The sequence below is a fragment of the Oncorhynchus nerka genome, linkage group LG9b (genome assembly GCF_034236695.1).
Source record: "Oncorhynchus nerka isolate Pitt River linkage group LG9b, Oner_Uvic_2.0, whole genome shotgun sequence".
NCBI classification, from domain to species: Eukaryota; Metazoa; Chordata; class Actinopteri; order Salmoniformes; family Salmonidae; genus Oncorhynchus; species Oncorhynchus nerka.
Genome location: NC_088424.1, coordinates 5812155 through 5830117, shown reverse-complemented (window position 1 = coordinate 5830117; position 17963 = coordinate 5812155). Strand labels below are relative to the sequence as shown.

The window sequence follows — 17963 nt, the reverse complement described above, 5'->3', positions numbered from 1 at the left end:
TCACCTTAAGACATCCAGTGGAACAGCCACTTTACAATAGTGCATCTAAATCTTTTAAGGGGGGTGAGAAGGATTACTTTATCCTATCCTAGGTATTCCTGAAAGAGGTGGGGTTTCAGGTGTCTCCGGAAGGTGGTGATTGACTCCGCTGTCCTGGCATCGTGAGGGAGTTTGTTCCACCATTGGGGGGCCAGAGCAGCGAACAGTTTTGACTGGGCTTTTCCACCACTGCCATACACACAAAATGCTTTTTTCTCTCAAATGATGCACAAAAATGTATTTACATCCCTGTTTGTGAGCATTTTATCCTATGTCAAGATAACCCACCTGATGGGTGTTGATAAGAAGCTGATTAAACATCATTATACAGGTGCACCTAAAGGCCACTGCAGTTTAACACACCACAATGCCATGGATGCCTCAAGTTTTGAGGGAGAATGAAATTGGCATGTTGACTGCAGGAATGTCCACCAGAGCTGTTGCCAGACAATTGAATGTTAATTTCTCTACCATAAGCCACCTCCAATGATGTTTTAGAGAATTTGGCAGTAAGTCCAACCTGCCTCCCAACCACAGACCACGTGTAACCACGCCAGCCCAGGACCTCCACATCTGGCTTCTTCCCCTGCTGGATTGTCTGAGGGGACTGGGTGCTGAGGACTATTTCTGTCTGTAATAAAGCCCTTTTGTTGGGAAAACTCATTCTGATTGGCTGGGCCTGTCTCCCCAGTGGGTGGGCCTATGCCCTCCCAGACTCACCCATGGCTGCGCCCCTGCCCAGTCATGTGAAATCCATAGATTATGGCCTAATTTATTTATTTAAATTGACTGATTATCCTATATGAACTGTAATTCAGCAAAATCTTTGAAATTGTTGCATGTTCCGTTTACATTTTTGGTCAGTGTATTTTGTCTATGGCTGCGTTACAGGTAGACTTGGCTATGTGACATAGATGCAGAAAGTTAACAGCATAGTGGGTCGATTTCTGCAACAGCTAAGAGAGTTGAGGCTCAACTTCTCAGCTGGTTTTGTCCCATGCACAGAAGTCTTGCATCTCACTCATCTAAATAGCTGCGATGCTACTCGTGGCAATTTCGCTGTCTACATTTAACACAGGCAGCCCTATTATTTTGCCCAATTATTGGATAACTATCTGATTGGTCAAAATACCAATTAGTGCAGCATTTCTCAAACTCGGTCCTCAGGACCCTAAGGTGCACACGTTTTGGTTTTAGCCCGAACACTACACAGCTGATTGAAATGATCCAATTTTGATGATTAGTTGATTATTTGAATCAGCTGTGTAGTGCTAGGGCAAAAACCAAGGACCGAGTTAGGGAAACCCTGAATTAGCGGCAAAAGGATCTTTATTAGGCTGCCTGTGTAAACGCAGCCATTGATGGAAAGATTGCTGTCATTCATTAACTAGGGGCTTGATTCAATCCGTAGCGCTGAAGATTTGCGCTACTCTGCATTCAATAATATCTATTGGAATAATTTCCAACTGAATTTTTTTTAAGTCCACAGTTAAAGATGGGTGTTTGTGAATGAAATTTTACACATAAAATAAAATGACTACAAGTCCCCAACTACTTGATATCTAATGGATCTTTCACACTTAAGTAAAACAGGTATTCTGTATTAGTTTAGAATAAGCGAAGTGGAGATGTTGTTTCCTACCTTCACCACCTGGGGGAGGCCCGTCAGGAAGTCCCAGGACCCAATTGCACAGGGCGGGGTTGAGACCAGGGCCTTATTAAGCTTAATGATAAGCTTGGAGGGTACGATGGTGTTGAATGCTGAGCTGTAGTCAATGAACAGCATTCGTACATAGGTATTCCTCCTGTCCAGATGGGATAGGGCAGTGTGATGGCGATTGCATTGTCTGTGGACCTAAACAAATTGAAGTGGGTCTAGAGTGTCACTCTAGGGGGTCTAGAGTGACAGGTAAGGTGGAGGTGATATGATCCTTGACTAGTCTCACAAAGCACTTTATAATGACAGAAGTGAGTGTTACATTTAGTTCAGTTACCTTAGCATTCTTGGGTACAGGAACAATGGTGGCCATCTTGAAGCATGTGGGGACAGCTGACTGGGATAGGGAGAGATTGAAAAGCAAGCAAGACGTTGGTGTCCATGACGTGGCTGGTTTTCCTTTAGTAGTCCGTGATTGTGTCTCGTGTCTGAGTCGTTGAATTACGACGCCACTTTGTCTCCATACGAACATTTTGCTTGTTTCATTGCCTTGCAGAGGGTATAACTACACTGTTTGTATTCAGCCATATTCCCAGTCACCTTTCCATGTTTAAATGCATGGTTCACGCTTTCAATTTTGTGTGAATGCCGCCATCTATCCACAGTTTCTGGTTAGGGTAGGTTTTAATAGTCACAGTGGGTAAAACATCCCCTATACACTTCCTTATAAACTCACTCACAGAATCAGCGTATACGTCAACATTATTCTCTGAGGCTACCCGGAACATATCCCGGTCCGTGTGATCAAAACAATCTTGAAGCGTCGATTCCGATTGGTCAGACCAGCGTTGAATAGTCCTGAACACGGGTACTTCCTGTTTGAGTTTCTGCCTATAGGACAGGAGGAGCAAAATGGAGTCATGGTCAGATTTTCAGAAAGGAGGGCAGGGGAGGGCCTTGTATGCATCGTGAAAGATAGAGTAGCAGTGATCCAGTGTTTTTCCAACACGAGTGCTACAGTCAATATGCTGATAGAATTTAGGTAGCCTTGTCCTCAAATTTGATTTGTTAAAATCCACTGCTACAATAAATGCAGCCTCAGGATATATGGTTTTCAGTTTGCATAAAGTCCAATGAAGTTCCTTGAGGGCCATCATGGTATTGGCTTGAGGGGGATATACACGGCTGTGACAATAACCCAAGAGAATTCCCTTGGGAGATAATATGGCCGGCATTTGATTGTGAGGAATTCTAGGTCAGATGAGAAAAAGGACTTGAGTTCCTGTATGTTGTTACAATTACACCATGTGTTGTTAATCATGAAACATACACCCCGCCCTTCTTCTTCCAGGAGATATGTTTATTCCTGTCGGTGCGACACAATAAGAATCCAGGTGGCTGTATCGACTACGACAGCATATCCTAAGAGAGCCATGTTTCTGTGAAACAGAGTATATTACAATCCCTGATGTCTCTCTGGAAAGCAACCCTTGCCCTGATTTCGTCGACCTTGTTCTCTAGAGACTGGACATTAGCGAGTAATATACTCGGAAGTGGTGGGTGGTGTGCGTCTTTCTCTGTCTTTCTCTTTTCCAGCGGCGTTGTTTTGGGTCAAGCTCTGGAATCAGTTCAAATGCCCTGGGTAGTTCAGACAAAGGATCCGCTTCGGGAAAGTCGTATTCCTGGTCGTAGTGCTGGTAAGTTGACATCGCTCTGATATCCAATAGTTCTTGCCGGCTGTAAGTAATAACACTTAAGATTTTCAGGGCTAACAATGTAAGAAACAATACAGAGAAAAACTAAACACTGCAAAGTTTCCTAAGAACTAGAAGCAAGGCTTTTCAGGCTTTGTAGTTAGGTAGGGTAGGGTTGGTATACAGAAGATAGCCCTATTTGGTAAAAGACTAAGTCCATATCCTGGCAAGAACAGCTCAAATAAGCAAAGAGAAATGACAGTCCATCATTACATTAAGACATGAAGGTCAGTCAATCCAGACATTTTCAAGAACTTTGAAGGTTTCTTCAAGTGGAGTCGCAAAAACCATTGAGCGCTATGATGAAACTGGCTCTCATGAGTACCGCCACAGGAAAGGAAGACCCAGAGTTACCTCTGCTGCAGAGGATAAGTTCATTAGAGTTACCAGCCTCAGAAATCGGCAATTAACTGCACTTCAGTCTGCAGCCCAAATAAATGCTTCACAGAGCTCATGTAACAGACATATCTCAACATCAACTGTTCAGAGGAGACTGCGTGAATCAGGCCTTCATGGTCAAATTGCTGCAAAGAAACCACTACTAAAGGACACCAATAATAAGAAGAGACTAGCTTGGGCCAAGAAACACGAGCAATGGACATTAGACCAGTGGAATCTTGTCCTTGGGTCTGATGAGTCCAAATTTGAGATTTTTGGTTCCAACTGCCGTGTCTTTGTGAGACGCAGAGTAGGTGAATGGATGATCTCCGCATGTGTGGTTCCCCCCGTGAAGCATGGAGGAGGAGGTATGATGGTGTGGGGGTGCTTTGCTGGTGAAACTGTTGGTTTTATTTAGAATTCAAGGCACACTTAACCAGCATGGCTACTACAGCGATACGCCATCCCATGTGGTTTGTGCTTAGTGGGACTATCATTTGTTTTTCAACAGGACAATGACCCAACACACCTCCAAGCTGTGTAAGGGCTATTTGACCAAGAAGGAGAGTGATGCATCAGATGACCTGGCCTCCACAATCACCTGACCTCAACCCAATTGAGATGGTTTGGGATGAGTTGGACCGCAGAGTAAAGGAAAAGCAGCCAACAAGTGCTCAGCATATGTGGGAACTCCTTAAAGACTGTTAAAATATATTTTGATTTGTTTAACACTTTTTGGATTACTACATGCTTCCATATGTGTTATTTCATAGTTTTGATGTCTTCACTATTATTTAAATGATGGTTCCTTGCTGCAGTCGCTAGCTGCAGCGAACTGAAAAGAGGAGTGACCCAGGGATGCGTGTGCTTTTGGGACCTTTTACAGAATGTGACTGGCAGAACTGATGTTGTATGTGGAGGATGAGGGCGGCAGTAGATATCTCAGATAGGGGGGAGTGAGGCCTAAAAGGGTTTTTATAAATAAGCATCAATCAGTGGGTCTTGCGATGGGTATACAGAGATGACCAGTTTACAGACGAGTATAGAGTAAATCTGATGGCAAATCTGATGGCCGAATGGTAAAGAACATTTAGCCTCTCGAGTGGAACCTTACATGCCGATCTATAAATTACTTCTCCGTAATCTAGCATGGATAGGATGGTCATCTGAATCAGGGTTAGTTTGGCTGGGGTGAAAAGGAACGATTACGACAGAGGAAACCAAGTCTAGATTTAACTTTAGCCTGCAGCTTTGATATGTGCTGACAGAAGGACTGTCTAGCCATACTCCCAAGTACTTGTATGAGGTGACTACCTCAAGCTCTAAACCCTCAGCGTTAGTAATCACACCTGTGGGGAGAGGGGAATTCTTCTTACCAAACCACATGACATTTGTTTTGGAGATCTTCAGAACAAGATTAAGGGCAGAGAAAGTTCGTTGGAAACTAAGAAAGCTTTGTTGTAGAGCATTTTACACAAAATCCGGAGAGGGGCCAGCTGAGTATAAGACTGTATCATCTGCATATAAATGGATGAGAGAGCCTTCTATTACCTGATCTATGTTGTATATGTAAATTGAGAAGAGTGTGGGGCCTAGGATCGAGCCATGGGGTACACCCTTGGTGACAGGTAGTGGCTGAGACAGCAGATGTTCTGATTTGATACACATCACTCTTTGAGAAAGGTAGTTAGTAAACCAGGCCAAAGACCCCTCAGAGACACCAATACTCACAATAATGGAATGGTCTACCGTATCAAAAGCTTTGGCCAAGTCCATAAAAATAGCAGCACGACATTGCTTAGAATCAAGGGCAATGGTGACATCATTTAGGACCTTTAAGGTTGCAGTGACACATCCATAACCTGAGCGGAAACCAGATAGTATACCAGAGAGAATACTGTAGACATCAAGAAAGCCAGTCAGTTAATTCAGTTTTTCCAACACTTTTGATAAACAGGGCAAAATAGAAATAGGCCTATAACAGTCAGGATTAATCTTGATCTCCCCCTTTAAATAAAGGATGCACCATGGCTGCCTTCCAAGCAATGGGAACCTCCCCAGAGAGGAAAGACAGGTTAAAAAGGTCAGAGATAGACTTGTCGATTAGAGGGGCAGCAACCTTAAAGAAGAAAGGGTCTAAACCATCTGATTCAGATGTTTTTTTTGTCAAGTTTAAGGAGCTCCTTCAGCACCTCGGACTCAATGACCGCCTGCAGGGAGAAACTTTGTAGTGGGGGGAAAAGAGAGAGGACCATCGGGGCTAGTCGCATTAGAAGGGGTGGGAGGTGAGGAAACGTTGGATGGGCAAGGAGGCATGGTTGAGTCAAATAGGAATCCTGACTTTATGAATTGGTGATTATAAAGCTCAGCCATGTGCTTCTTGTCAGTAACAACCACATCATCAACTTTAAGGGACATGGGCAGCTGTGAGGAGGAGGGTTTATTCTCCAGGTCTTTAACCGTTTTCCAGAACTTCTTGGGGTTAGACCCACAGAGAGAGAACGGCTCCTTAAAGTAACTAACTTTGACCTTCCGGATAGCCCGAGTGCACTTATTTGTTATTTGTCTGAACAAGAGCCAGTCAGCCTGAGTATGTGTCTGCTGAGCCTTTCACCAAATGCAATTCTTGAGGTGGAGTAACTCTGCAAGACCACGGTCGAACCTGGGACTGAACCTGTTTTTAATTCTCATTTTCTTTATGGGGGTGTGTTTGTTAACAATATCACTGAAAATATCAAAAAAGAAGGTCCAAGCCTCCTCGACAGAGGGGATCTGTAATGGTTTTCCTCCTCTTCGTCTGAAAAGGAGATGCGAAACGGATCAGAGGACCAATATGCGGCGTGGTAAGTGTCCATGGTTGTTTATTTAAAAACATGAACTGAACACTCAATGAATACAAAACAATAAACGTGAACAAAACCGAAACAGTACCGTGTGGCGAACAAACACAGACACGGAAACAATCACCCACAAACACACAGTGAAACCCAGGCTACCTAAGTATGATTCTCAATCAGAGACAACTAATGACACCTGCCTCTGATTGAGAACCATACTAGGCCGAAACATAGAAATTCCCAAAACTTAGAAAAACAAACATAGACAACCCACCCAACTCACGCCCTGACCATACTAAATAAATACAAAACAAAGGAAATTAAGGTCAGAACGTGACAGGATCAAGCTGATTCTATACCAATTTACAGAAGCCAGGTCATGAAGAAAGGCTTGCTCATGAAAGTATTTTAGCAAGCGTCTTTGACAAATCAGGACAAGTCGTTTCACTGAGGAGTCATTACGTACACAGGCTATAAAACAGTGATCACTAAGGTCATTACAGAAAACACCAGACTGATACCTATCAGGATTATTTGTGAGGATAACATTGAGGAGAGTAGCCTTTTCTGGGGTTTTGGAGTCATACCTTGTGGGATTGGTAATAATCTGAGAAAGATTGGTTGAGTCCCATTGCTTTAGGACTTGTTAAGGTGGTTTAAGCATGTCCTAGTTTAGGTCACCTAGCAGGACAAATTCAGATTTAGTTTAAGGGGCCAGGAGAGAGCTTAGCGCAGGTAGGGTACAGGCCGGTGCTGATTATAGTTTACGTTAGCTAACTGGCCATTCATAATAATAACTAGCTAGCTAACAGTTAATGTTATTCCATTAATTATTTTTGCTGGCATATTTGCGTTTAAAAAACAAAACAAAAAACAATCAACATCTTTATCATCAACTACATGGCTATTAAGAATTTTTGATTAACTAGCTAACAACATATTATGTGCCCAATGTCCCTTCAACATCCTAGTCGCGGTCCAAAGCATTACGGATATTCATATTTCTATTCCATTACTGTCTCGTTTACGTGGCTGCAGGTGGCTAAAAGCCTAGCAAGCTTTCCTCGTGCTACAAATAAACTACATTAGACAACACCACTTTCAATTTCTCCCTGCAGGAGCAAGGAGGTGGCAGAATAGAGATCATTTTTCTTCTTCTGTGTATTTTTTAAGGCCGCTGGCAACCAACTTTAAAGTGCATTACCGCCACCAACAGGACTGGAGTGTGGACCAGAGGTCTAAGCAGCATAGACAGACAGAGAACACATTTTTTATATCTGTGCCATTTATAACATCTGTGAAAGCACTGGCAGGGGAAATACGGAAGCTTCTCATTCCTTTAAAGCCAACTCTAAGTGTGTGTTCATCTGTTTTGAATACTGCCAACTCTACATGTTCTGTTCCAAACACAGGCCATGCAAATGAATACATGTTCCTTTTCTGTTAGTAGAAGGCTTACAGAAAAACAACTCAAAATGAACTTGCATGGCCTTTATGTAGAGCAGACGGGCAGATACTGATGCATTCATTGTGAATGATTGTAAATGGGAGCTAGTGACCGAGGCTAAACCAAATATTGTAAACTCACAAAAAACACTAAAGTGACTGAAGTTCAGATCTTAAGTCTATACCTGAACATGATTTGGCAAGCCATATTCTCAGCTTGAGGGTCCTGATCCAGAGTCACTGTAGATACAAGATTCGGTTACATATACTGTACCTGCTATGAACTATTGAAAATGACAGAAAAGACACATATGTAATAATAAACAACTACCTTAGCTCATCTGGCTCCTCAGCAGGTGCTTTCCATGACGGGCAGCCTCACTGTAACACAGAAAAATACATTACAGTTGATTATTGACTCTCCCTGACAAGTTGTTTAATAAACTAGTAGTTAGCTAGTTTAGGGGTAAGCTACGCTAGATAGGCCTACCTTGCAGCTTTTCTGATGATGGTCTTCCTGCCAGGTTTTGGGGTGGACATCCAGGTGAACACAGTCGGCACAACCTGCACCTTTAGCATCCGTTTCCCACTTATGGTCTTTAAAAAGGAGTCTACAACAGTGTTTTGAACACACTTTGGTTGTTGTCAATTAACTCTGTAGGGACATATTGATCCAGTTTAGTTGTCAAGCATTATAACTTGCTATATTGGTTAGAGATGCAAAAATAGGTACTAAGTTAACCAATGTTAGAATTTCTCAACTAACTGGTGGCTGTGTTGTTAGCCTGGCTGGCCAGTAGATAGCTAGCTAACTCGCTAAGCTAACTAGCAACATTAAATTCAAAAATCTTAACTTACCTTATAATGTGGCCTGACAACTCGCTTTATTTCCACCACTCATTGGCGTCGTATTGCACAGTCTTTGGGGAAACTGTGAAAAGTTAATTCTCTGCATGACTTCCTCCTTTTGTAGGAGTTACATCCAGGGACACAGCAGTATGACTTTTGACTATGTGGCCTAGGTTTCCGGCCTCTGTTTCCCACCCTGGTCCTCATTTTCATTTAGCCGGAAGTGACATGTCATGTGAATTAAGTGAATCTCCATTTTAAAGTAGTCCATTTTCTTTTTCACGATTGGCTGATCCCTCCCGATGACCCAATTGGACATGACTCCAACAGGGTCACCAGGAGGGATCAGCCAGTGAAGTTGGAAGTCCCACCCAGCTGACTACATTAAAATGGTGGAAGCCCTCAATAGTGCTGTACATGTTAAAACGGCCTTATGGCCACTAGAGGCCTCTATCACTCTCTATGGGTGGATGGGAGCAGCATATCTGTGGCTTGCTTTTAATGCCATTATTAGCTACAATAAAGTGTAACCGGGTGCAGCAGCAAGCAAATGTCCAACAAAGCACACACAAAACTCAACTTGACTATGATATTGAATTACCAAGGTACTGGCAAGATAGTGTTCTCAGCAAAGCCTGAATTGATCTCATCTGCCCTGTTGTCAGAGTTACAGGCAATAACTTTGAGATTGTATTTCAAAAGATGCTTTTTAAATTCAAATTTCCCTATTGTTTTGGCATGACATCATCCTTAAAGACGTTGTGTACATTGTACCTTTGCTTGATCAAGGAAATTCAGTTAATGTAATATATATATATATATATATATATATTAGAAGTGGTGTACAATATCACAGTAAAGCAGCATTAAGCAGTCTCACAAAGGCATAGGGCTGTTGTAGAATCTGTCAGTCCGAGATTAATCGGGTAGATCTGCCACTGACATGGCCTCTCATCTGAGGCAGACATTTGTTGTCATCCTGGGATTTTGCAAGCTTCTGTGCAAAGGACTCCAGGGACTGCAAGGCCAGGTTGCACATCGTTGGCTCTTCTCAAGTTGGTTGTGTTGGTGGGCTGTGAGACCTGGGTGCCATAAATAATGTCCAATTACCATTGAGAAATGCGTTGAAACAGAGAGTGACAAGAACTGGAAAAGTTTATCTAAAATCTAGTTTTATTGTGCCATAAATTAACGGACTTTGAGCGTATGATCAGTAATTTGGTATGGTAGCAAATGTGAACAGTTCATGTACAGTACAGAAATACATAGACAAAAAGCAATAACAATCTTTGTCCCATTGTTCTCTCCCTTTTGTCAAACCTCATCCCTTTTCAATCACACATCTTAAAAAAAAAATAGGTTTAGTATGGTCTGTGATAGGCGAGTGTAATCCATGGAAAACATTCAACAATCTATGAGAAAAGCAAATATTGTTTATGCAAAGTACTCCCAATTTCAAGCGTAATCCCCAAGAGGAGGTAAAAGTTCAGACTGTATCTTTTATTCCCCCGGTGAACTTAGTATGATCACATAGGCAAGACTGTGCCGAAACAGTTCCCAGTAGACTGAGGATCTCCCCCCCTTCTCTTATCAACACACGACAACTGTCACTCCGCTGACAGACCAATGTCTCGGCTGCAGGATGTCATCGAAGCAAATTAATGAAACGTTATTTAAACAAAAGTGAATTACCATTGAAAGGAGAGCATTTGTTCGCTCATTGAATGGTGATGTGAATAATGACAGTGAATGTTTAGGCAAACATGCTGTTTGGGCCTTTCTTATTAAAGCCCTCACTGAGAAATAGCAGCAGTTAAGGTTGAAAAGCTATTGCCCATGGTTAACATTATACCTGAGTAGCTAATACATTATATATTAATAAGTCAGAAATTCAATTCCTATTAACAATATTATGCGATAATACCCTAGGAAGCAACTGAAAGCATTTTTAAAATCCTGAACATTCTTAAATATTTGAACAAAAATACTACTTTGAAACGATAAATGCAAAACGTCATTACGTGATTATAGTGCTCTGCAGTCTGCATTCTCTCTCACTTTATTCAGTTAAAAGGGTCAAGGAACAAGCCATATTGTGAAATTTATAATCAATAAAATGTGGTTCAATACCCTGTGAAAGTAACCACCACTTCCGCTTTACTTCCGGGTCATGTCACCATATCTTTTCAATGGGCTTGAAGTTATATAATCAAATTCGTGAAAACAGGGTCCTTTAAGAAATACATCAACTCATATTAATGTTATGGATGAATTCACTTCTGCCAGATGCCTTTTATGAAATATTTGGCTTGAAGACCATTGTGCCACGTTTTTGCCCAAAAGTACAAGGCTACTTCCTGGTGAACAATATCTTAATTTCATGGCGTATTGCTTCAGTGAGTTATAATATACATTTCAGTTAGTCATTGTATTGTAAGGGTTTAAAATATCAGCGATTATAAGCTATAAACCACTCGCAAAGGACACATTGGTCTCCCGACTGATGCTCTCCTTTACTTCTATGGGTAAAGTGTCAAAAAGGTGGTCCTCGACAATGAGGCAGTTTTTACGTAGAAGGCGACAGTTCCCCAGTAGCGAGGGAAGGCGGTCCAGACTGTTTCCCCTCAGCTCCAGCTGAGCGAGCTGCACCAACTGACCCACTGTCTCAGGCAGGGTGGTGAGGCCATTGTTGCTCAGACACAGGACCTTCAGCTTGGTGCACCTGAACAGCTGCTTGGGCAGCACCTCCACCTTGTTTGCATTGATTGCGAAGTGCTGGAGGTTCTGCAGGAGACCCACGTCCGGCGGGATCACTGTGATGGAGTTCTGACTGACGTCCAGATACCTCAGCTTGGGGAGGTGGAACAGAGCCGGCGGGAGCATCTCCAGTTTGTTGTGCGATAGGTGAAGTGACTCCAAACACTTGACTTGGCCTATGGAGGCTGGAATGGTGATGATTTTGTTGTGCCACAGTTTGAGGCAGGTCAACCTCTTGAGGTGCTGAAAGCTGATGATCTCCTCAATGGTGCGAATGTTGTTGGATTTGAGATCCAGCTCTTGAAGGTTGGTTAAGCTGAAAATAGCATGGGGGATCCTCTCCAGCTCACAGTTGTGCAACTCCAGATCGGCAAGGTTAGTCATCTTCTTGAGGCTGTTCAGTACCAGTAGTTTAGTACCATCATTGTGCACCACCAGTTTGATCAGGTGTGGGGACAGCTCAGTTAGACTTGAAGGCATCTTGGTGAGGTTGCTCTTCAGATACAATGTCTTGAGATGTTTTAAATCTCGCATGGACTCTAGTCCTATCATTTTGTTGTGTTCTGAGCTTAAATTCCCTACCAAGTTAAGCTCCCTCAAACTCCTCAACAAATAAACCCATGTGGGGATCTCAGCGACGTCTGTGAACTTGACATGAAGGCAGCGGAGGTGGTCACGGAGAAAGACAAAGGCTGTCTGCTCAACTTTGGCAGGGCAGTGGCAGAGGTGCAGCTCATGCATACTGGTCATTTGGGAAATCTTTGCCGAAAACCTGACCTCAGGAATTAGTTCTAGTTTAAGTATTTCCAGGTCGGTGAGATCAAACACTGCATTGGGGAGACCAGAGAGCATGAAGAGGTGGAGCTCCTGCTGGTCTTGGGCATTTCGGGTCACAAGCTGTCTGAGCTTCTCAAATGTCCACTCGTGGTTCAGACTGATCTCCCTCAGCTTGTTCTCGCTGACCTCTGAGAGGAAGACACCAAACCGTTTGGAATACAGCTGGTCGTACTGATCGACCATGTGTAGGAGGAACGCAAAATCGTTCTTCACGTCAGGAATGTCACTGAAGCTACTCTCCTCTCTGACTTTCTCAAATGAGTACTCTTTAAGGGGGCGCCTGAAAAGCCAGTGGAGGGAATACAAGCAGACCATCCCATAGATCAATATGAGGGCCATGTAGCTGAGGAGGAGCTTTCTCAGCATGAACGCCATGTTGTGGGTGCAAAAGAACAGCTTATATCCGGTTAAGTGTTTGATATCGGGCTCACATTTGTGGCGAAATTCGATGGCAGCCATAAAGGTTGACGTATATGACAGAATCAAAATGAACTTGACCGTTTTGACCACGGTCTGAGCTACGTAGAGCTTGTAGATGAAATCGCTGTCCTCCACATGGGCACGGAATTTTCTCACCTTCTCAAAAAGAGCCTTGGCCTGCTCTCCATCCTTCTTGTCCAGGATAGTCATACTTGGTGCCTCAGCAACAGGCGTATCTGCTGAGAACTTGACTCCTGTATTCCCAAGCATAGGAGTAGATGTGTTGGCACCATTTTCGTCTTTATTTTCCTGTGATAACTCTCTCGGTGCTGAAGTGGTGCCAGTCAGTCGCTGCTTGTTCTCCTCAGAATCCTCACAGGCTGTCTCGGACAAAGCCTTTGTAGTCCATGGAGACTCAAAGCACCGTCCGAGAATGGACACAAAGTGTTCAATCTTTGAGCTTGTCTTGGGGTATTTGAACCAGAAGTTACTACTGACCATAAGCACAAGGGTGTGGATGAGGGTGAGGTATGGGAAGTACTTTGAGTACCAGGGCAAGGCAACATGGTAACACATTTGGTTGACAAAGATGTACTGCTGATAATCTAAATTGGTTCGGATCCCCGTGGGCTCAGGTTGCTGCATTTTGCTCTCTCGCTTCACAACGATGGGCTGGGTGTTGTGGATCTCGTGTACTGCACTGTCTGGTAGATCTTTAGTGGGCATTGGTGTAGCAAGCACTGTCGTCATACTAACTGCTGATGAGGTGGTTTCTTGCTGACATTTGGTTGTGCAAGAGTTTGTGCAAGAGTTTGGCCCTGCCGCCGCCGCCTCCTCCGCTTCTTCCAGGCAGGGAAGGCACGCCACCTGGTCCTTTGTGATCTGCATTGTCATGGCGAAGATGGACAACATGAGCATGACCACCCCCAGGTAGTCCATGAAGACGTCCCACCATGGTTTTAGGATGCGGTAGGTCGGCTGGGTGTCATTCAGCGATGCTAACTCAGTGATGGTAAACATTCCTGCAATGGAAGAAGACCGGGCATTTAGCTAGTATGGAAAGCACTTCTTTCTCAACCAATCTAATTAGAAAGAAATAAAACAAGCACTTCAAATGTGTGTTTTTGTTTGGAATCAAATCGATTTTTGTTGGTAAATGTTTGTACTTGGTTGGTTATAAAGGTTAAAAAGGTAATAAAGGTTGACAGCATTATTTTTTAGAACTAAATTGAACGGTTCTCCATGACAAAGAGGCATATAAAACACGAAACGGCATGAGTAATGACATTGGCATATTACTCTCTCTCATGCATCTCTATAGAGAATTTGAAAACATCTGATGACAAAGCTTAGAGTCTACATCTGGGCCAGACTAGTTATGACATGTGGAAACTGGAATGGCAAAGGTTCCTCTAATGTTAGTCTACAGACTATTGCAAGTCATTGAGAAGATTATAATATTGGTGTGCCCTTTTAAGATCAATGGTAATTGTGCCCAGATTCAACATGTGGGAGCACTTCCTTCTCTGAGCCTTTTCCCCCACGGTTAAAAAAAAAAAAAAAAGTTTAAAATTGTTTTATGACAGTGAATATACATTGCCCAAACTAGGTAGCCTAGATAATGATCATTACTCTTAATATTTATAACTTTTACAACACTATTAAGAGTTATTTTATGGCATACACTTTTCCTTACCAGTATTCTAAAACAAATATGGTACGCTTTACCAACCAATTAAACGTGATGATATTTGGTGTCATTCATAATTTCCTTTCATAGTTGAACTAAAGAATGACAGGAATATCAATACATAGTTTGATATTATAGGCTAGTAGCCTATAGGCTATATTTATAACTATAGTATAATATGAATCAAAAATACTTTAAGGTGACATCCCAGTAAGAGGAAGCCATCATTAAAGACGTTTTGCATATCATAAAAGCAGAAGATCTATAGGTGAGAGCGTGTAGTTGACCGTAGAGACAGCCCTGGTCTAAAAAAGAGAAGAGCAGAGAGACCAGTTGTGGAATACACCTAGGCTACTGATCGAACATATCATTTCATTTGGGAAATATAAACCATTAGACACATGTTAAACTCTTAAGATTCTTCTAGAGATCTTGCGCATTCATTTTCCTGTTGCTGTCTGACTCTGAGGTCAGGTGACTTGCTGTAACGTGGGGTAAACTTCAACTGTAACTCAACTACAGCATGTGCCCAGAGTTAAACATTTACAGTGCGTTCCTTAACAATTTATATGATCTTGCCACTTGCGATAGCCTAAATAAACTACCCTGGGATAACCGCACAGTATGACAATCAACATCAAACAAATATAAATTAGGATTTTACAGTTTTTACAGCGTGGTAAATGCGAGAAAGAAATATCATACTTACTATCTTGTTTGACGTTATCTCTTATCAATTTGATTTCCGGCACTCCATTCCACTTTTACGGTCAAGACAGTTCCTTTCCACGGTTCAGATCAAATAATTAAACCATCATCTATGGAATAACGCTTGTGACCAAGAATATTATGTTCGTGACAGTGCGAATGTCAGCACCATTCTCAATACCCGCGGTTCTGCATTGGCTACCTGATAAACATTAGCTACGTGAATAATATGCGCAGAACGTCTGCCTCCGTACACATGTAATTCAAAGTAAAGGATAGTCCAACATTAAAGCGCTATTACCGGCGTTTATGAGATGGTGGATGCCACAGATCAACGTCCTAAAGACACAACGTGCTTCTCTCAGATGCCACCAAATTCGAGATAGGCCTAATAATGAAAACTAGGGCACCACCTACTCTACTACGACTTAATCGAATGTTTCTCCCGCGTGAACATTCTGTTACAATATAACTCATTCGGAAACTTTGAACTGTAACCATCTGTTCAGTAACTATGTAGCAATCACTACTTTTCAGTCTGTAAATGAATACATTGTATCCGGCACATCATATCTGCTGCCCCAGTAAACTACACAATGTAACAATCCTTGCGAGCTCTCTCCCGCTCGTCCTGTCTGTCTGTAGTTAGGCTAGATAGCCAGCCTAATTGTGAAATATGAAGACGTTAGGAATCTAGAACCCTTTTGGTGTAACTCGCTATCGACTGAAGTCATGCTGGATTTCCAGCTATGTCTGGATTTGGTTGCTTGCTGCACCGGTGCACTGCACACTGTTGAGGAAGTGTCTCTTGAGTATGGTACAGGTTCCAACCGGTCCAGGCTAGATCATGTAAAAAGAGTGGGCTACCCTCCTCTCAACCCTTGTACTCTCAGAGGAAGTGAATAAAAACAAGTCCATGGAGTGCCAGGCAGGGACGGACTGGGACAAAAATTCAACCCTGGCATTTTAGCCGCACCAGCCCACATCACCTTACAACTTGTACTTTACCAGTCACCAGTGAAACATAGTCCTACTCCTTTTTTGACCAGCTCATGTTTAAAAGACAAATACAACATGTAAAAACATCACTGGAGATACAACTCCAAAGTGTTATTTGCTCTTACATATAGAGCCAACATATTAAGGAACTGTATCTTTCTGAATAAATGCCTAATAGATTACAATTGGCTCATAATACCCCATAAAAGCCTAACTACTTATATTGAAAAGATAAAATCCTGGATTTCATACATGTCCCCCAGGGCTCCCGAGTGGCGCGGTGGTCTAAGGCACTGCCTCTCAGTGCAAGAGGCATCACTGTAGTCCCTGGTTCACATCCAGCTGTGATTGGGATTAGGGCAGTGCACAATTAGCCCAGCATCACCAGGGTAGGCAATCATTGTAAATTAGATTTACTTCTTAACTGACCTGCCTAGTTAAATTGACTTTTTAAATATTGTCCCAGCTCACTCATTAAAGTCTTAATCAAAATTACGGATTGCCTCTTATCCGCTTGTCGTCCCCTTATGCCATAGTTTGTACATCTCAATTGACAGTAGAAACCACATTTGTTTAAGTCAGCCATATCAGCTATGTTTTTTAAGGCTGAATGAACTGTTTCACTGCCAGACAAGGCTCTGCTGATAGCCAGGTGTAGCAGTGGTAAGGATTCACTCCATGGTGCTGAAAAGAAAAAGCTCTGCTTTTGGGGCGGCTTTATGTAGGTCATAACAGTTTGTGGGCACCTTTGTCACCATTATAATGCAATTTATGTATTGTTAACTGTTTTTCTGTGTAGTGGCTTTGCTGGCATGCATCTAAAAACAGTTTTTTGAGTTTTCCCCACCAGGATTTACTAAAATCGCTGCTTACTACTAAAAATAGTAAGCAGCTCAGGTCATGTAGGAAAAAAACAGAGGCAGCGCACAGATGTACTTCCAGTTGTAATATTTTGGCTCTATAATATATATTCAATAGTAATTAACCCTTAGGATATATATATATTTTTCAACCTTTATTTAACTAGTCAAGTCAGTTAAGAACAAATTCTTATTTACAATTATGGCCTACCAGGGAACAGTGTGTTAACTGCCTTGTTCAGGGCCAGAACGACAGATTTTTACCATGTCAGTTCGGGGATTCAATCAGAACTCTTGAAATGTACTGCAACAGAATTCAGAACATGGGCCGTTCTTACAGTATTCTCCCTGTACACCACGTCAGAACCATAGGATAAATGAAGGGGGCATGTTATGCCTAGTGAAATAAAGGTTAAATAAAATCAGATTAAAATATATGCAGACAATGAAAGCTCTTACAATGTTCAATGATTACATTTCTCTAAAACAGGCTATAGGCTACATGTGCACCACCAAGTCAGAACAGTAGGCTAAATTATGAGACCAAATTATGACCAAATTATTAGGGTGAGGCACATGGGCTACGAACAGCTTACTACACAACATACATTTAGTATTATTTTCTTAGCTACAGTGTACATATCTCCCTGGCATAACATAATTTATGCAGCAGCATAAAATACATTTTTGGACTCATCTTGTGGTGCTGTGCTCACTTGAACAGGAAAGTGG

General features: G+C 42.3%; 1 protein-coding gene across 1 annotated transcript; it reads right to left on the bottom strand.

Moving 5' to 3' along the window:
* Nucleotides 1-10115: 10115 nt before the first annotated feature.
* Nucleotides 10116-16209, bottom strand: LOC115114176 (volume-regulated anion channel subunit LRRC8D-like). Its single transcript, XM_029642227.2, has 2 exons — nt 15374-16209; nt 10116-13996 (listed from the first exon to the last, which is right to left on the bottom strand). The coding sequence occupies exon 2, from the start codon at nt 13992-13994 to the stop codon at nt 11424-11426; it is 2571 nt and encodes an 856-aa protein (XP_029498087.1). The 5' UTR covers nt 13995-13996; nt 15374-16209; the 3' UTR covers nt 10116-11423.
* Between the last annotated feature and the right edge of the window lie 1754 nt (nt 16210-17963).